This window comes from Gopherus evgoodei, chromosome 22 (genome assembly GCF_007399415.2).
Source record: "Gopherus evgoodei ecotype Sinaloan lineage chromosome 22, rGopEvg1_v1.p, whole genome shotgun sequence".
Lineage (NCBI taxonomy): Eukaryota > Metazoa > Chordata > Testudines > Testudinidae > Gopherus > Gopherus evgoodei.
In genome coordinates, this window is record NC_044343.1 from 4,882,001 (window position 1) to 4,902,439 (window position 20,439).

General features: G+C 44.7%; 1 protein-coding gene across 7 annotated transcripts in view; it reads left to right on the forward strand.

The window, feature by feature from the left end:
• SBNO2 (strawberry notch homolog 2) overlaps positions 1–20,439 on the forward strand; it is a 108,608-nt gene that overhangs the window by 20,966 nt on the left and 67,203 nt on the right. For all 7 annotated transcript variants that reach the window (XM_030540867.1, XM_030540868.1, XM_030540869.1 and 4 more), the window contains 3 exons: positions 3,270–3,489; positions 5,764–5,846; positions 15,748–15,871. In XM_030540867.1, coding sequence (XP_030396727.1) covers positions 3,364–3,489; positions 5,764–5,846; positions 15,748–15,871 — 333 coding nt within the window. In that variant the 5' untranslated portion in view covers positions 3,270–3,363. The remainder of the gene's footprint in view (positions 1–3,269; positions 3,490–5,763; positions 5,847–15,747; positions 15,872–20,439) is intronic.

A 20,439-nucleotide genomic window follows, 5' to 3' on the forward strand; every position in this document is an offset into this window, starting at 1 on the left:
CTGAAATTTGTCACTTATTTTTAAAGGGATGCGGCAGAGTCAAATGTTTTTTAAAAATTTCTCAAGGTGTCATTTGTACCATTAAAGGATCAAAACTGAACATTTAAGAACTCTTTTACTTTCTGCGCTGTTTAGTTTTTCTGCTTTACTCAGCTTGGACAGTGAAAATGCACTAGTTAGTTTCACTTCTCAAGTTTTTGTGCACCGGCCACTGCTGCAATGTTCAGGCAGCAAATGCTGCAGGATATAATGTGTTGTGCTTTTTGGGGTGTGGCGAGGGAGGGAGGGAGGGAGGAAGGAAGAAAATGAGAGGGCAAAAGTCATATTGAAATCAAAAAGAAATTGTGGAAATCTCTCTTGCTCCTAGGTTTTTCTAAATGTTTGCACTAACCATAACATTAATTGTATCTGAATTAAGCCAAATTAGACCTGAGTGTGCCCCTTTAAGCCCGCAAGAGCGCATGGACAGTCTAGCACAAAGGTAGTTGATAGAGTCCTTTCCAGTTACTTTACAGATGCAGAAAATAATTTGGATTCTGTCCAGCTGTTCAGGATTAATTTCTGTCACTGAACTGGAGATCATGGTATGGGCACATTAATAGTTCTTAACTGGTGACAAATGGGATGATGCAGTTTTAGTGACTAAATCTGTTTAAGAAGAAATTGAGTCTCATGGTCAATATTTTCTGCATCAGACATTATATAGGACTGATTTAGGAGGGGAGGAAATCTCAGGTATGTACTTTGCCTTTTTTCTGGTGATTTTGGGGTTCTGGGGGCTGTGCTGCATAGCTATTACTCATCAGTAGTATACTCAGAAAGGAAATCTCCATGTGTCACTTCTTCCAAAGCAAGATAATGTGTGACAAAAAAATACCACATGTAACTTTTAGTAAGTGAATATTTGAGCGAGGAAGAGAGAGAAAGAAAGCGAGGTAAATTGAACTGGGTTGAGATACAGGAAATGAGGGTAACAGATGTACACTATCGTTGGTGTGACTCAGGCTGGCCAGTCAATTACAACTGTGGTAATTTACTAGAAGGGTATAGTCCAGTTGCCATGGAAATCAGTCTTTGTTAACTTCAAGGAGAGTACCCCAGGCTCCAGCTGGATAGGTGGTGAAAGGTCATTTGACTTGGTCCAAGAGTAGATGTATTTAAACGAAGGTAGCTGAAGATGAGTGGCTATCAGAGTAGTGAAAAGAGAGGAGCGGGGTGGGTTTATTAAGACCCTTCCAGTAATGGGCATGCTGAGAGAAATAGAGGCGAAGCCACACTTAGGGATGGGAGATGAGGTTATCCAATAAAACATGTTTATATTCTACTTTTTAACCCCTTTTGCTGGCTCTTTCTCCTTGGTTCTTTCTTTGTTCCTGATGGAGCATCTCAAGGGAAACTAGCATAGGGCTAGAGAACATGATTATTAAAATGCCAGTGGCCAGTCCACACTGGTGGCCGGCAACACATGCATGAACTCAAGAGAAATGCCAAATGTAGACAAGGCCGTTGATTGATACCAAGCCTATGCTAGCTAGGCAATTGTCTAGCTCAGGGTATGTCTACGCTGACAATGCTATAGCGCCGCCGCTTCATCGCGTCAGTGTAGACCCTACTTACACTGGCAGGAGGGATTTTCCTAGCGGTGTAAGTAATCCACCTCCTGACAGGTGGTGGAATTCTTCCATCCTCCTAGCACTTGTCTACGGCGGGTGGGGGGTGGGTTAGGTCAGTATTGCCACATCTCTCAGGGGTGTGAGTTTTTTACACTCTTGAAAGAAGTAGCTATACTGATGTAAAATCCTAGTGTAGACCAGGCCATAGTAAACCTAGAGGCCCTTACAAGCCTCAGAACAGCCTTCTTCCTTATCCTCTTGAGACCCAAATTAGCTGTTTTTTTATTAGGTTGGACTTTGGAGAAAAAGAGGGCTCCTTACTTTTAAGGCCTTGCAGTCTCTTTATAACATTCCTTTATATCGTGTGCCTTTAGTTGTAGCCTGGGAACTTAAATTCATAACTTTACTAGATACTAAAAATCATGGATTCAGTAAGAGCACAGGATTTGTAGTTCATTACACCAATTTGTAACCCACTAACCTCATTTATCCTGCAACCATGAAAGGACTGAGCCTGGTACGCACAGGTTTTAATATGTATTACTGATTGTTAGGGTCTGTCCCAAATTGACTGTACCCAGGACCCTGCCTTTCATTTTAGCTGCTTTCCAAGAATGTGAGTTTGCCACATTCATTACCCATCAATGGAGAGCAAGTGCTTGCCTCTTGTGCCATACAAAGATGAGCAAGTATTGGGAAATCAGAAATTTCACAGTCGGATTAGATTCTCAGCTGTTCAGAATCTGTTTTTTTAAAAACCTCCTATGTGAGAAATAGACTTGGAGGTATAACAGTACTTTCCAAATTCTTTGCTGCTGTACTAAGTGAAAATTGCTAGCCCTGTAGGGTGCATCTTCATTAGGAGAAAAGATGTGTTAACTCGTGTTAGCTACCATATGGTAACCAACTACAATCTTAGTGAAGACAAGGCAGTTAGTAATTTTAAATGAGTTACCAGGTCTAGGTAAATCTTAGGCTCCCTCATAGTAGCTCAATCTATTAACACTTGTGAAAGCTACAAACTGCTTGGTCTTCACTGGGATTTTTACCTCATGTTAGTTACCATGTTAGCTACCTCACCTTAAAAACACACCTAGTCAGGGCCGTCCCTAAGGGGGTGCAGGACCCAGGACATAGTTGCCAAGTTTCTATCTGCCAGGGGGTTGTCCCCTCTGGCTCTGTCCAGGCCCATTCCCCACTCCTCAGAGGCCCTACCCCGCCTCTCCCCCACCCAGTTTCACCCCCTCTCTTGAGCATGCTGCACCCTTGCTCCTCCCCCCATGCCGAGTCCAGATGCCCCAAAACAGCTGATCAGTGGTAGAGGCTGGAAGGGGGAGGTGCTGATCCACAGGACCTGCTGGCAGGCAGGAGGTGGCTCTGGGGGTAAAGGGAGGTTGGTAGAAGGGCTCCTCCTCCTCCCTCTACCTCCCCTCCCCGCCTGCCTTCTCAGGAAGTGTGGGGCCTGGGGCAGTCGTCCCAATTTGCCTTACTCTAGGGTTGACCCTGTACCTAGTGAAGACAAGGCCTTAGACTTTATGGTGGAGTAGGGGACTCTACACAGCCTGACCTCCATGTGCTGGTCTCTCCCTTAGAGGGGGCTAGCTGCATTTCCTCCCATGTTACAAACTGACAATAGGTATTTCTTCTCTCTCCTAGGCCATGCTGCACAGTGAAGAGCACAAAGAACCTTCCACCACTCCTTAGAATAGTCCACCAGCCCTGACAACTTCATGCTGCAGGAGACAGCCTGATGCCCTCAGCACATCTTGCCATGGACGGAGGGAAGAACTTTCCACAGCATGAACACCAGCAGTCAGGCAGTACATTATACAGTATACCGAACCTCCAGACGCAGCTCAGCGTACCTGCCATGGAGGTGAGGGTCCTGTCAGGTTAGGGTGGAAATGGATGGATGGATTTGGGAGCTTTTGCCTGGAGTGGGGTGAGGGTGGCAGTGGTATCACAGCAAAGTTGAGATCTTGGGAAACAAAGTAAACATTTACAGTTGCTATTTGGTAAATTGGCTTTCCAGGCTGTTGTCCAGTGGTACAAGGTATTTATTTTTAGCGCTAGACATTTGAGGCAGCAGCTGCCACAATCCATGTTGACTTTGATGTTGGGGGGGGGAAAGCAAGATGGTGACTGAAATGATGTAATTTTAAAGTCCATTATATTGCAGCCTGCTAGGGCAAGAGATGAAGAATCAAAGCTGCATTGCCAGCTTTCCATTTGTTTCTACCTCTGCTGGCTTTCAAAGTACTGGACCTTAAAAGTGTCACTTGTAGCTGTGTCTTTTCTGACACTGGTATACAACTGAATAGTGTTTTATTAGGATTTAGTCTCCAAGCAGGATTGGGTCCTGGTGCAGATTGTAGACTCAATGGCATGGCACCTCCTGCTGGTCAGTCCAGGAATTAGCTCTTTTCCAGCCCTCAGAGCGCCTCCTGATGGCCAGTGTCTCTCCTGCCTCAGGCTCCCCATGTCCCTTGCAGACCCCTGTACCCTTTACCTTGGGGTTGTGCCGTCAGCAGTACCCCCACACGCTGAGTCTTCCCTTCCCCTATGCTCACCTATGCTACTGCCAGTCATCATCTACCCCCTTTCTCTAGGGCAGACTATAATGGCCACTCATCACTGGCAAGGGGTTGGACCTGCTGCTTTTGCCTATCCCGGGGCTGAACCTCTGCAGCCCAAGTACCTGCTTAGGCCTGTAGCAAGGCCTTAGCCTGGGGAATTACCAGGCTGGAGTGCCCCAGCAGCTCTTGCCCTTCCCCAGCACTGCTCTGCTTCAGGTACCCTGTGCTTCCAGGCAGCTAGGTCCTTTCCATTCCAAGGCTGGAGTGAGCCTCTGAACTAGCTCCTCCCTTGCAGCCCTCATATTAGGGCCATCTGGGCCCTGATTGAGGTGGCCCCACCTGTGGTCAGTTAGTCAGTCAGTTTCCCTCAGCTGTTCTCCCTCCTCTTATCTTGGGGGGGGTGGGGCTGCTACAGGCCCCCATTGTGACCTGCTGTCCAAACACATGATTTCAAAAAAAAAAAAAGGCCCTGCCCCAGATACTTTTACAATCTAAATAGAGGTACCCCTTGGGTATCAGTAGTTTTCTGTCTCTGATTATAACTAATCGCTGCTGCTTTCCTGAAGTTTGTACCCCTCTTAGGCTGGCTACAGGGAGGCATTCAGCATCTGTTGCATAGCTGGGGCAGTTGGGCGTAAACAATTTTGAGGTCAACTTTAAACTGATGTGAACTCTTAATGTTTTCAGAGAGCACCTGCCCTCAGAAAATCAGACACTCTAGAGATGACTCAAGTCAGTCCCTCAAAATGAGGCACTTCAAATTACTAGTTACTTGTGAAATTATTGGCCTTTGAAAACCTCTAGAAGTGATCTTATTTTTTTCACTCCTTTCTCCCAATTGCAGCCCATTCAACATGCTGCAACTAAAATCATGTTCCTTGCCTGCCACTCCAGTCACCTCTTTTCTCTCTCTCACAGCCTGGAGTCCCTGCATTGACTTCTTCTCTCTCTCTCTCGATCAGGTGTCAATTCTGTAGCTAAATAGTTACAGCTCTGGATCTGGGTTTTGCCCTTGTATGGACATAGAAATAATAACAAAAAAAATGACCATGTTTTCTCACACAAGTCAATACCACTTGGGTCAGTGAACAATCGACAAAGGAGATTAATGTCAGTCGTTGAAAAATGACGCAATATCCTGTTAGTGTCATGCTTCTGTTGGAGCTTTGGCCTCGCGCTGAAATAGAACTTGCCATTGGTACTGAAAGCATCTGGGAAGCAGTAAATGTAGCTGGCTAGGTATAAATCTGCCCTGACTGACTCCAGGTTAGCCAAGGCATAGTCCAGTTTCTACAAAGTTTGTGATTAACTGGGTAGGTAGGGAGAATAACCTATGAGGATAATGACCCCAAAGCTCTTCCTGGAATATGTAACAACACAGCAGGTTTGCAAGTCAGAAATGGTGTGTGGCATTAGACTAACCACCTGTAAAGGATTAACAGCCACCACTGTTTGTTGCATGCAGGGAGAGAAGAGGCCACAGAACAAGGCTTGAATTCTGAGCTATCAGTGTGATTTAGCAGAGTTGCAGTTTTCTGATGCTGGCATTTTTCTTTGTATTGTTGTGCTTGCAGAACTCGATGCTGGCTCCTGATTGGTGGAATTCCTTCTATTCACCTGCCCCTTTCTCAACTCCATCTTTCTCCAGTGAAAACCAGTAAGTGCTGTTTATATAATTCCCCTACGTGTATGCGCACCCATTTCTTCAGGGCTTTCTTCATTTACTTTTTGTTTCACTAACTGATGGGGAAATAATGGCATCACAGAGTGTTTGTGGCATTTCGCAAACAGCTACATCTTGGAAAAGAAAAGAGAGAGCCTTTGTGAAGACATGGGAAACTTTGACTTCATGTAAGCTTTGAAACTGATTTAGGGGAGAAAAGACCTTATTAGAATCTAGATTTGTTACACTAATGGAGTTCATAAAATACACCATTAATACAATCTGGCTATCCTAATATATCATAGAGGCATGTAGATTTATATGGCCAGTGCAGGGAAGAAGGAAGGTATTTCTGCTCTGAGGAAGGTAGAGTGACACATTTATGGATGAAGTGATAGTAAAAGCTATGGTCGGAAGCTAATAATTCTTAGTAATATCACCCCTGCTGAGTTTAGCTTTCATTTTAAGTTACTAGCACATTTATATTCAAAATGCACATGCCATATAACTGTGCAAACCAGAGCGTATCAAGATCAGTGCATCTTTCTCTGGTTAATACTGACAAGCTTTGCTAGTAACCTCATTACTAATCCCTCAAGGTGTGCGGTGGTGAGAAGTATGAGCTGATGTGAGAAATTGTAACTTCCTCCCAAGTAAATCCCCACCATCTGTGTACACCCTGCATAGCTGAAGCCTGTAAAAAGCACAGCTGTAATGTTTTCAGTAAACTTTGCATAGGAACAATTGCCCTTCCTATGGCAGAATTCTGCCTTATATTTTTCCTTATAGATGCACTGCAAAAACCTCCTGTTCAGTACCTTGAAGATAAGTGCTTTGAATGTTCTCTATCTACTCTAGAGTCAGTCAGAGCTCCTATGAATCCCACTCCCCTCTTGGTCACAAAACTATGCACACCTATCCAGCCGGGTAAGAAGGACACCGGAAATGACACAGTCTTGGGATTTTCTCAGTTTGGGGGTCTAGCAGCAGGGAGAAGTGTTAGCAGTAGTGCATTATGCCCCCACAAAATGAATCAGAGCTCAGACTGAGACAGTCTGGCCAGTGAGCATGGGAAAAGGTGTGCAGGGACATCATGTTGCTTTCTGTCACATCTAGCGAATGGAAGGAGTGGCATAGATGGGGACTAGAGTGAGCTGCATCTGTCCCTTGTTTCCCTTGGGAGGGTTGTTTTGGGCAGCGGGGAGGGGCTAATGGAAGAAAAGTACAATCAGGCTCCCAAAGTTGAGCAAAGTTGTTAACTTTTGGGATAGACCCTTGGGCATACTTCAGGGGGGTGAGGACTTAGCCCAGCCCCCAGTCTGAAGGATTTGAATGTCTTGATAGGCAAACAGAAAGATCCATTCTACTGAGTCTCCCCTTTCTGGTGTTAGGCTGTGGGTTTATTTACACTTGATTTTAAAACCTGCTTCAGTGAGTTTCAGAGCTCAGACCTACAGACCTCGGCTTGCGCGATGGCGCTGAAAACAGCATTATGGCTCAGGCTTTGAAACCTCCCCCACACGCCTGACCCCCTGTCTCCAGAGGTCAGGCTCCAGCCCGAGCCCGGATGTCTACACAGCTGTTTTTAGCATCAGAAAGTGAGCCCCATGAGCCCAAGTTTGTCCATGTGGGCGCTGAGACTCATGGCTGGGGGTTTTAAAGCACAGACTCTGAGATTCCCAACCTGGTCACCAGTCATGAGAATCCAGCTACTCTGTTCGGATAACACTAGTGTTATCTCCCTTGTTTTTCTTTCTGCTTTTGTTTGCCATCCCCATCCCATCTCACTGTGGGAAACAAGTTACCCAGCAATGATGAGGTGAATGGAATTGTACAGCAGATTTTGCTAAATGGTTACCAAAAATCTGTTGTACATGTGGTGGAAGCTATTCAGCCTTGTTAGTTACTCCTCAAAGCAGGAATTTGGGCAGGAGTTGTGGGATAAGCTCAGCCTCTTTGCTCTTAGCCAGGCTGTCTGCATGCTTGGAAGAGGGTGTGCTTTTTTTTTTTTTTTGAAGATGATTCCTGTAAATGACATTTTCTGTATCCTCAAGGGAGCAATAACAGAATTCCTGTTTTGCTGTATTGAACCACAGGTTGAGATGGTATTTAGCTATTGTTTTTTCCCTTCTGTTTGCTGTCTTTTTATCCTTTGCTTTCTCCCTGTTCAATGCTCGTACTCACTATTCACATCCACTGTCCTGGCGATGTTATTGTTATGGCCCTGATCCTGCCAAGACTTAAGCACATGCATAACTTTACATGCAAGAGTGAGTAGTCCCATAGATGTAATAGGATTCTTATCACATGTAAAGTAATACATGTACTTGAGTCTTTTCAGGATTGGCAGCCTATAATAGCATTTATTTGATAGAGGATGCTAAAGTTAAGGTTGTAGAATGCTTTCAGTTTTAGCTTCCTATTTTAGTATGCTCATGAGATGCCAAAAAATTCACCTTTCAGATGAAATTTTCCATTCTTTTATTCCATACAAAGAAGACACTAAAAAAAAAATGAAAAGCTGGGGCAAACTCTGTCGCAGGTTAGCAAGGTGCATCTATGTATCAAATACGTTTTTTTGCTGGAGAGGAAGCAAATGACCACACTTTTGTGATTATGGAATTTTCAGCCTGTTCTTTTCCCCAAATGTTAGATTAACTCACTGAGCATTTACTACATTTTTAACGTTTGGCTCTTTTGGAACTGTGTGTAATGGGCATGCATAATAGAAACGTTGAGAGTTCAGTCTTACACACTGCTCACTTGCGTATTTAATTGGAACTGTGGTGCCCTTACACTTTTTTTTAAAAACAATCTGTAATGTTAAAAAAAAAGTTAATGAAACATTGCATTGAAGAGTTAAAATAGCAAAGTCAGGAAATACATGCCAAGGTACTAGCAGTAGCGCTAACCTGGCCAAATTGAACATGTGCCATGTTTTTCTTATTAAATGTATAGATTAATGTAATACTGTTAAATGTATAGTCCCAAACAGACGGGATGTACAGTCTGGCCAAGCTGATGTTACTATTGCAATCTTAAAGGGACACTGGCAATATGATAATGGCTCATTTAGATCACCCTTTAAATAGTATGGTAGCAATTAAAAAAAAAACTTTTATGATTTCTCTCTAATTTCCTGTTAGAAAGGACTTTTGGATGGATCTGAGAGCAATGTCGGCAAGCAAGCTCAGGCCAATCGCGCCTCCCATCTGTCTGTCTTTCTGTGCACACACCTGTTTGCTGCCTGTCCAACTTCATTTTCAGCTCTGTCACTGGTAACTCCCCGGCACAGGTCCTGTGAGAGGTCGTGGTGGCATCAGTATAGCAATGAAACTCACTAGGCACAACAGTGCTGTCAAATGAGCAAAGTAAACCAACTGAAACAAAGGAGGAGGAACAATAAAACCTCTCCTCTAATCTGTCAGTGATAATCTCCTTAGGGAGGTGAACTGTAATGACAGGAGGTACATCACAGTCACTGAGATTATTAAGTAGCTGGTGTCCCTTTCACCTTTCTAATTTCCTGCTTTTTCTTGCAACAATAACTCTGCAACCTCAGTGTTGCATTAACTTATTTTGCATTTTAATTTGTATGGCATTGTAGTTGAAAAGCACCTTGTTAAACCATGAAAATACAAAAATGGATAAAAAAGACCAGTATGGTGGACCCCTCTCTGTTGCCACAGACTCCGTGTGGGAGGAGTCTCATTTGCCAGTGGCTGTATTTAGATATGGCTTGTTCTTATAGCAACAGCTTTGTCTGAAGCAGGTTCTTCCAGTTTCTTGTAAGTACTTAACTTTCATAGTACAAAGAATTTGATTTAACAAGAGGTAGCAAAGTTTGCATCTTTATTCAAAACTTTCTTAGCCCACAAAAAATTACAATATGACAAAAATTAGTCTTGTAAAATGCTGAACAAGACAAATCAAGAGGATCATAGTGAAAATGTTTGTATGTACGGTATTTCTAAGGCAGTGATCACTCTAATAGCTGGGCTCCCGTTCCAATAATAGGCTTAATACTTTACTCTCATCAGTGTAAATCTGGAGTAACCCTGTTGATGTCAGTGATGTTACACGTGTATAACTCCACTGTTGTGAGCTGAGTTACACTTCTGTGAGTGAGTGGAGAATCAGGCCTCGTATGTATAGCAGACAGCATTTCTCAAATTTTGGAACAATGCTTTCCTCCAGGACTTCTCCATACCAATCTGAATGTGGGATAACAGTGGTTGTAATAATATATTATTAAACAAGCTCAGAAGAAGCATTAATTGCAATCTAACAATGAAGAGAGAAAGGGCCGAGGGAAACTGTAGTGTGTCTGGTGAAGACTCTCTCTGCTGATGGGAGAAGCTCTCTTGCCGGCATGGCACTGTCCATACTGGCACTTAGCTTGGTGTCATTTATGTCGCATAGGGAGGTGGCTTGTTCACGCCCCTGAGCGACATAAGTTGTACAAATGTAACCTGTAATGTGGACAAGCCCTGAGATGAATGCCAAGGCAGACGTGCTTTCTCTGGCCTAGGGCCTGTACCAGCAAAGGCCTAATCAGTTGCTAATCCAGAATGTGATGACAGACTCTCTGAAAGGAGGCTGCAACGTCAAAGCAGAAATGCTCAGTGAGATGCAAGGAATAAGATCTCAAATATAGCCTGAGCAAGCCCCACTAAAGCTTCGGATACCAAGAGGACATCTGGTCCATCATTTTATAGGCAGCTGGTAGAAAGTGTAATATCCCAGTAAGTGCTGCTGCAGCCTGCGTAAGCTGCCAGGTGACTGAGAACCCGCTAGTGGAAGGAATTGCAGCGTTGGGCACCGAATCATTTACGAGACAGATACCTGTAGATGCTGTTCTAGCGTGCAGGCTCTGCTAACAACAACCGAAGTTTCAGAAAGACTGAGGAAACGATCAGAAGTTTAAACAACAAATTCTCTTGTTGGAGATAGTGAAATGGCCCTGACTTGGCAACTATCAGTTGCACTTACACCAAATGACCTGGGTAAGTAAAAGTGCATCTTAGTTCGGTGTGTCCAAACTGTACAACTGGCCCCAGTGTTTAGGGTTGGTGAGCAGTGAGAAAGCCATCTTATTTCTTGCTCTTCTAAAGTACTTGGTTTGTACGGAGACCCGTCTCCTTCCCATGTGTGTCTGCATCTAGATATTTGTTAAGGCTCATCTGAGTCCACAGCCTATGTCTTCCTTGATTGTGTCCAGTAGCTTATTTGTGTGTCTCCTTAGAATATAGATTTTTCCCAGTCATCACTCAGTTTAGCTGGGATAAATTTCTCTTTAAAATGTATCCATCAGACCTGTCTCTGGGCACATTTACACTGTTCTTAAACCAATACAAAATTAACTAACTAATGTCAATGTAATAAATGAATTGAGTTGTGCATATTAATGTAACCCCAACCACCCCCGATGCAAACGTCTGAGTTGACAAGTGGTCTCTGTACTGCGCTTTCAAAGTCAATAAACTTGGGCTCTGTCAAACTGAGAGGAGCAAATTCCAGAACTGAAAGCTCTCTGCTGCAAATGCCCTGTTCCCTGCTCATTCAAATCAAGGGACTGTAGCAAGAGCACATCAGCCATCTGAACCTGATAAAATCAAAATGCATAGAGAGGTTCTCGATTTCCCAGTTCGGAGTATCGTAGATCTGAGAGATGAAAGAGAGACACCAGGCCATCTGGTTTATTCCTTCAGCAGGGGCAAGCTAGTTCTCCATAGGAATATGTAGTGCTTGGTCTGTTTATCAACAACAATGTGCTCAGCTGTACCCAGGACAGAAAAATAAACTGTCCCTGCCCGGCAGTAGTAAAAGATACACACAGGATGGGGCAGGGACACACTGGGACGTTCCAGAGATGGGGTTTACTTGGTCGGTGGTAATCTTATTTTAAATGTCTCAAATGGCCAGTTTCCTCCATTCTCCCTTGGAGGAAATGTTCCACTTTTTTAATACAGCTTAGATTCATAAGATGAATTTCTTGTAGCCAAATCTTTGGGCATTGTCTGAATAGCTCTGTGTAAGGGGAGGAGTAGAATCTTATTTCCATAACTTGTACCCATTTGAAAGGAGAACCCACGGGTCAGTGTGTGTGTGTCTCTCTTTCCCTGCTTGTTTGGCTTAAGCTGTTTGTTTCAAAGGCATGAGACGCTAACCTTCCTTCTCTTCTGTCTGTCCAGTTTCAGTGGAGTTGATTAGCTGTCCCCAAAATAGTAACTTGCTTGGAAGGTGGCTATACCTATTGTAATCAGCCAGTAAGTATGATAGCTTCTGGCTTGATCTGTTATGTGTTTGGGAGATGGAGTATAGCAATTACGCTGGTGTTGGTTGCAACTCCAAAGTTCAAGAGGAGTGCAGTTCTGTACCGAAGGCAGGGATGGAACCTTTGTTTTATATGGAGAAGATACGCTGTATTCTTCAATCTTACAGCATATGTACTCTGAGTTCAGAAAGAACTTTCTGAGAATTTTTAAGTAAATGGGTTAGTAGTTTGAGTTTAAAGGTCCTGTTGTCACTAATCTTAAAGTTCAACGCCTGGCTCTCATTTTCTTCAGCCCAAAGAAATTATAATGGAATCAGGCATAGAATCATAGAATATCAGGGTTAGAAGGGACCTCAGGAGGTCACTCTTCAAACTTTCCATATAGTTCAAATGCACTGAAATCTCAGTGGGAGCCACATTTGATTAAATTAGGTTTTAAGTTAACTTATAAACAGTTGTATCTAATTATGATTATACAAATTGGGGCCAGACCAGTAGCTCATGTCATTTTAAATGCAAGCACTGAAGCTAATGTGCATGGTGCAATTGCATTGCTTGAAATGAGTCAGTGGAGTGTCAGGGTCTCACTGATAGATGACTTGAACCCAACTGTCACTAGATTGGCCCCAACTGTCATTGGCCCTAGAGGTTCCATGGCTGTGTGCTGGCTTCTGTGTTTCATCGCAGGGAGTCTTGCTCAGGTGGAACAGATCAGGTTAGTCTGACTGACTCCTGCTGGGCAAGGTGGTTTCTGTGGGAAGCAAGGGGGAAAGAGGCAATAGTATATGCCCCATGATTCTCTCCCCTCTGCCCTGTTCCCCTTAGAGAGAGCTTAAGGGACTCTCCAAGTCACACACGTGTGGTAGAACCAGGAACTGAACCCAGAGCTCAGGAAGCAATGTGATATAGTGGATAGGGGACTGGATTAGGACCTGAATTCTAATCCCTGGTCTGCCACTGACCAACTGTGTGCCCATATGCAAGTCACTTAGCCTCTCTGTGTCTATTTCCCCTCTCATCCTTTGACTGTCTTGTCTACTTATACTGTGAGCTCTTTGGGGGCAGGGATTGGCTCTCTCTGTGTGTATAGCACCGAACACAATGGAGCCTTGATCTTGGTTGGGACCTCCAGGTGCACCTGTAATCCTGAATCACAACTTAGTGCCTTAGCACAAGACCACCCTTCCCCTCAACCCCACTTCACTGCAGTGATTTGAAGTTGTGTTTGATCCGTTGAACCTTGGGTCAAGATCAAGCCACAAGTAAAGTGCCCGTCAGCCTAGCTCATAGCAGTTATGATGCAGACATCAATTTTCTATGTATATAGTATGTGCTAGGGTGAGGATGAGCAGCAGGTAGGGGTGCACATTGGAGTTGAGATGCATCGACAGTCGCGTCTGGGAAACCTTGCCTGGCACCTGCCCATAGTGTGCTTTGCTTTAGTGAGTTTCTGTTAGAAAGGAAATTGAAATCTGGCTTTGATTTACAGAAATCCTCCCTATTCCTCGTCTCAGTAGCATGAAAGCGATGTCAGAGTGGCATGCATTGGGAAGTTTTTTCTTTTGTCATAGTCAACTGCTGCCATCAGGCAGGATCTCTTCTCCCTTCCTTTTGGCAGAGCTGGGAGGTTCACAAGCTTTGGAGCCCTTTCTAATTTCATTGGTTTGGTGGTATAACAAAAGGTAACAGGGGGTGGCTGCCTTTCACAGCAAAGCAAATGAATGTCCTTGCTAAATAAAAAACAAAACAATAATATGGAAGGCCCTGAAAAAGGTTGGCCTATCATATTAGCAATTCTATAGTGGCTTTCCTGTGAAGATCTTTACCAAGTTTTTACAACATTGCCTGTGAAGAGATGGCATCCCCATTTTACAGATGGAAAAAATGGAGTCTAGAGAGGTGAAGTGATTTGTCAGAAGACCAGATGAGGAGCCAAATTCATCCCTGGTAGCTCCATTTAAGCTGGTGGACAAACACTGGGAACTGATTTGTCCCAGTGATGTGCAAGAGCTGGGCAAGGTGTCTCGTCACTCAGAACTGAGAGTGATTAGAACTTGACTGGACTGAATTTTTTTGATTCTCTCTCTGTAAGAGCACATGGATAGGGACCTGCTTTAGGGCTTCTTAGCAGTAGGTAAACCAGTTGCAACATCGGTAAGGATAGAGAAGAAATTCAATGGTAGCAGTTCATAGGCTGTTGTGAAAAGTGATTTCTGTGCTGCCCTTTGCTAGGATTTTACCTTCAATGATGTGGCAAAAGAGGGGTACATTTAGTCATAAGTGGGAGAGAACTATGTGCCTATTTGCATGTAAATGCAGCCCATCCAATGTATTTACCATCCTGCACGTGTATTAGCTATAGGCATGTTGTGTTAATGAACAACTAGCTATGCAAGACATTTTCATTGCTGGATAGTTCTTAGGCTGCCCAATGATTTCAGTCTCCTCTCCGCAGTTGATTTTTCGTGTAGCTTGGAAGTTCACTGCCTGTGGGTTCTGTGGCCTTGACTTCACATGGAATTTCTGACTTTCCACAAGGGCAATTCAGCCGGATCGTGTGAAGCGTTCGGTTTTTAGCATGAAAATGTACTGGGTGAGGATTGGCGAAACTGTTTGAATGAACATCCGTTACAACAGTCCGATTACCAGAAGGATTACTGAGCACATTCCCCCCTCTGCAGAAGGGAGTTAACGTGTGCATGCAGCATGTAATAGGAAAACCAAAAGCAGCTCATGCAATGTAGGCCAAAGGCTGCTGACTGGTAGAATGGAAAGACTCCTAGCAGTTCACAACCCTTAACTGCCTAATTGTTACGGGATACAAACTGGGAGTGTCCACTCAAGAGAGCATAATCAGGAGACCTTGCTTTGTTCACTAACAGGTGCCACTCTGAGATCTCCCTAGATGTGTCAGCTCAGAGCCGTTCATCCCCATAAAACCCTTCCTGGGTTAGTATGCATGTCCCTGCCCCTCCTTTCAAGTTCTAGTGCTCCAGCTTGCAGCACAGAATGTCCATGATTGGTGTAGCTATGGGTATAACTGCATCCCGCCCTTGCCTTAGTCCCAAATAGGAGGAGGGTTGTGGCCTTCCCCTCGCTTTGGAAGATCATTAATGGTTGAGTTTTCCCAGGGTCTGTTAGTTCTTATGGGGTGAACTATGATTCTGCTTTGTAAGAATTAATATTTCCCCATGTATAGCATATTTGATCGTAGGGTCCTGTTGTGCCTTCTGAATGCTAATTTCTCTGGTGCCCTTACAGCAGTTTTATTTGCACTCCATTGTTAGGATTGAACTGGGATTCCTCAAAACCCAATCTCTGTCAAATCCACCCAGGTTATATGAGCTACTGAGGGTTGAATCCTTGGGCTCTTGGTTATGCTACAGCTCAGTAGAGCAGTATACTAACATATGAGCCCTAGAAAATATCCTTAGTAGGTTTATTATATTTTGCCCTGTAGACATCTGTCCTGCACAAAATCACCTGCTAAAATCAATCTCTTGCATGAGTTGACTTTAAGAACCAGTTCACACCATGAAGGTGGAATCTGAGACAACTCTGAGAAATGCTCCTTGCTAGGAATGAGAGAAAGTCACTGCTCTCCTTGTCTCTTTACAGGCAATATTTTAATACCACTTCCGATTTTTACATGAATTCCATCAGCAGACCACCTTTCACAGAGACGAACTATGCATCTGTGGGCTTTGCTGACTTCTTACCAAAAAATGGTGATTTTCCTCAGGTAGGTGCCTAGTTTGTTATGACTGTCTGTCTTTGGGTGAAATGGATATTTTACATTTTTGGGGGAGAAAGACTGAGGGCAATGCATTGTATGTTTTCAAATAGCCAGAGTGGTATGTGTGTGTTTTGAATACTCTGATGCCACAGATGCATTTCATTGGCTTGGTGGCTGCGCAGTGGTGTTAAATTCATAGGCGATGCAAGTTACAAGTTGATAGATTAATGTGACATACATACCAAAGGGAATGCAGGGAATGATGTAAGTTAAAGAAGGCTCCCACTAGTTAGACCAGGAGTAGGCAATCTATGGCACAGGTGCTGAAGATGGCACGCGAGCTGATTTTCAGTGGCACTCACAGTGCTGGGGTCCTGGCGACCGGTCTGGGGGGCTCTGCATTTTAGTTTAATTTTAAATGAAGCTTCTTAAACCTTTTAAAAACCTTATTTACTTTACATACAACAGTAGTTTAGTTATATATTATAGACTTATAGAAAGAGACCGTCTAAAGACGTTAAAATGTATTATTGGCACACAAAACCTTAAATTAGAGTGAATAAATGAAGACTTGGCACACCACTTCTGAAAGGTTGCTGACCCCTGAGTTAGACCATCACTTAATCTTCTCTGAACTAGGCTTTTAGGGTTTTCACCTCGTGTGTTGGACGGGCTATTATCTCACTACTTAGTAAGTTAAATTCATGAATAGTGACGTTTTATAGGGATATAGATTCTGAGAGCTGCACCTAGCAGAGAACTTATAATTTAGGCCCCTCCTTCCTCCCTGGAATATGCTCTCCTCTGACATGTAGGAGTATGTGAACTGGATCTGAAAAGCACCAGTCATCCTGGTTGGGTTGGTACCTCTATGGAGGAACAGATTTGCTCATCCTCCAGGGATTTTATTGGTATGAAATGAGCTCATCATGTTAGACTTGCCTCTGGCCGTGTCATGGAAAGGTTGGTCAGTCAGGACTGGGAAACAACTTAGCATGGGAAAGAGTTGACTTTTGAAAAATGAAAAAATGGTTAAATTCTTCCCAGGAGTTCAGAGGAGTATGTGCTGTCTGGCTTGCACAAGTTCTTTGCATTAGCTTCTCCGAAGACATTGAGTGGACCCAGTGAGCAAAACCAGATAGAGCTGCCCTGCTGGCTTACCAGGGTAAAGGCCCAATTGAAGTTAGTTCCAGAGTCTGGTCCCATCTCCAACACTCGCACTTCAGAATGAGTTATGCTATCAATCATCCTCTTGGCAGTTTGTACTATACCTAAAGCTAGAGCCCTGTGTGGATACGAAAATGTAGCTTCACATCTGATCTGCATCTGCCAGAAACAACCCGTGATCCGCTAGCCTAGCTGGTAGTCTTTTACCTGTATCCGCAGCTGCAGGCCGTCTCTCAAGGGCTCATGGGGAGAGGCGGGATCTTGCAGGGAAGAGGCATCATGAGGGAGCTGGGAGTAAGGGGCAGCGCAGGGACAGGGTCTCAAGAAGGGGTCGTACAGAGGGAGGGACTGGGCGTAAGGGTCATCGCATTGTGTGCTGCTCCTGGGAGCTCACGAGCGACAGCGCATGGCAGCAGCAGTGCGTGTTGCATCATAGCGGGGCAGAGGGGTTGGGTGCTGGGGCCCTGTCCACTCCAATCCCTGTGCCTGGGGGCTGGCCCTGCTGCCCAGGAGCTGGCAGGTCAGGCCCAGGACTGGGAGTGCGGCCAGGCCATGATGGGGATACTGGTGCTCCCTGAGGGGCCGAGCTGCTGGACAGGAAGCGGCGCAGTAAGCACATGCTGGACAGCCCCAACTCCAGCCTGCCACCCAGCCCCAGCCTCTGGCTGCTGGCTGCCAGCCCTGAGCATACTGCGCCCCCCGCGCTGCCCAAGACGGAGGCCACAGATCCGGCGCCGCCGGTGAGTAGAGTCCTGCGTGGTTGTATCTGCAGCCGATCCACTATCTGAAAAAACAGTCCGTGGATATCCACAGATTTGCTGGGTTCTACCTAACACCATGCAGTTTTCTCACTAGAACAGAGATGGCACTGGCCCCTTCAGCACTAAAATGAAATATTGTAGGAAGTGCAGCCAGAGGAAAACAATGAAGACTGAACCTAGTGCAAAACATGGCTTGCATCCCCAACCCATCCTGGAGCCTGACTCTCCCTTTTTAAACAGTCTTGTGGCCCATGTGTAGTAGCAGAATTCCAGCAGCATTAGAGGAAGTGGCAAATGCCTTGGCTATGAAGCCAGTAGGAAAGGAAACTGAGCAGCAGCGTGCTCAAATGCTGGGATTTCCAATCTGAGAGAAAGACAAATCAGGGTTCAGCAGCTGCTGCTGCAGGAGAGCAATCGAAATACTGTGAGTGGATTTAAAAACCTACCCTGAATAATTTTAATCATTAATAACTCTTGTAGCTGTGCAGGATGAGGTAAAGGTAACCTAACCCACTGCTTGAGTGTAAACTGATCACTTCTGGATCAGGAATTTTCCCAGCACATATAGCGGCGCATATTTGATTGGACATAAAACTGCCCATAATGTTATCTAAAGAGAGGATAGTGGGCTAGATGAGCAACTGGTCTGACCCAATATGGAAAAGCTATGTTCTTAGAAAGCCACCCTCTTTAAGACATTAAGACCTATATTTTCAAAAGTGACAAGTGATTTTGGGTGGCTGACTTGAGGCCTCGTTATCGGAGGGCAGATGCTGAGAAGTTTCTGAAAATCAGGTCCCTTCAAGGTCCCTCAGCTGAAACACCTAAAATTACTGGTCACTTCTGAACATGTGGGACTAAGTTAAATTGAAAACCATTTTGAGCCGTGTGTCTGGTCATAAAGAAACCAATTTACTGGCAAAATCAAGTAAGGACAAGATCTGTCCACATCTGTGTATTTTATGCCAGTCATGCTTTGACAAACTGAAAAATAATGTTTTAGCAGAACCCCATCATGCTGCCATGTACTACTTCTAAATGTCTTTTTTCCCGCCCGTAGCATTTGAATGCCTCAAGATACATGTATAAACAGAAGCTTGTTCCTTTATAATCAGCCTCTTCTTCCTGCGTGATTCATTGAGGAATGTTTCAGCTGTGTGCTTTGTAGTGACCTGCAGTGCCACGAACACTGGAGCGTGACAGTGAACAAATATAGTAGGAAGAGTTGGTTGATTATAAAGGAGAGACCATCTCCTTCACAAAGGAGTATGTCAAAAAAGCACATCACAGTAATAAAGAGCAAAACTGACAAATTTCTCCTATGTTGCAGAATCTCCATATTCTCCAAACACTGATACAAATGTGTTGAGCTGTATTTTATTTTCTTAGTGTGTCTTTAAAGATGTACTATGAACCTCCTTTGGACTCCGGTTTTTGCAGCCTTGGGCCTTGTCTACATTAGTGTTTTGAGCCATTGGAGGAGACCTGGTACAACACCAGATACCCCGTCCTGCAAGCAAGGCTGCTGTAAGACTCACTTTGCATCAGTGCAGTTTACTGCTGCTTCAAATAAAGGTTCAACGGCACCAGGGAAAATCACATTTTATAGAGCAGTGCTTCTCAAAGTCGGGCAGCTGTTTGTTCAGGGAAAGCCCCTGGTGGACCGGGCCGGTTTGTTTACCTGCTGCATCCACAGGTTCGGCTGATTGTGGCTCCCACTGGCTGCGGTTCGCTGCTCCAGGCCAATAGGGGCTGTGGGAAGCATCACGGGCTGAGGGGACTCTTGGAAGTGATGGCCAGCATATCCCATTGGCCTGGAGCAGCGAATCACGGCCAGTAGGAGCTGCGATCGGCCGAACCTGCGGACGCAGCAGGTAAACAAACCGGCCCGGACCGCCAGGGGCTTTCCCTGAACAAGCGGCGGAGCGGCTTTGAGAAGCACTGTTACAGAGGATTTGCCTGTTTGTGCTCTGGTAGCTGGTCACCAATGACTGTTAATGGGGCCAAACCCTGGTGTAGACAAGGGCTCCCTCTGCTGGATAAAACCAGATAAGTAAATGAATCATAATAGCAATAGAATTGCCTGCAGCAGAATTCATTGTCGGAGGAATAAGACAGAAATGTGACTTAGAATCATAGAATATCAGGGTTGGAAGGGACCTCAGGAGGTATCTAGTCCAACCGGCTACTCAAAGCAGGACCAATCCCCAACCTAATCATCCCAGCCAGGGCTTTGTCAAGCCAGGTCTTAAAAACCCCTAAGGAAGGAGATTCCACCACCTCCCTAGGTAACCCATTCCAGTGCTTCACCACCCTCCTAGTGAAAAAGTTTTTCCAAATATTCAACCTAAATCTCCCCCACTGCAACTTGAGATCATTGCTCCTTGTTCTGTCATCTGCTACCACTGAGAACAGTCTAGATCCATCCTCTCTGGAACCCCCTTTCAGGTAGTTGAAAGCAGTTATCAAATCCCCCCTCATTCTTCTCTTCTGCAGACTAAACAATCCCAGTTCCCTCAGCCTCTACTCATAAATCATGTGCTCCAGCCCCCTAATCATTTTTGTTGCCCTCCGCTGGACTTTTTCCAATTTTTCCACATCCTTGTAGTGTGGGGCCCAAAACTGGACAAGGTACTCCAGATGATG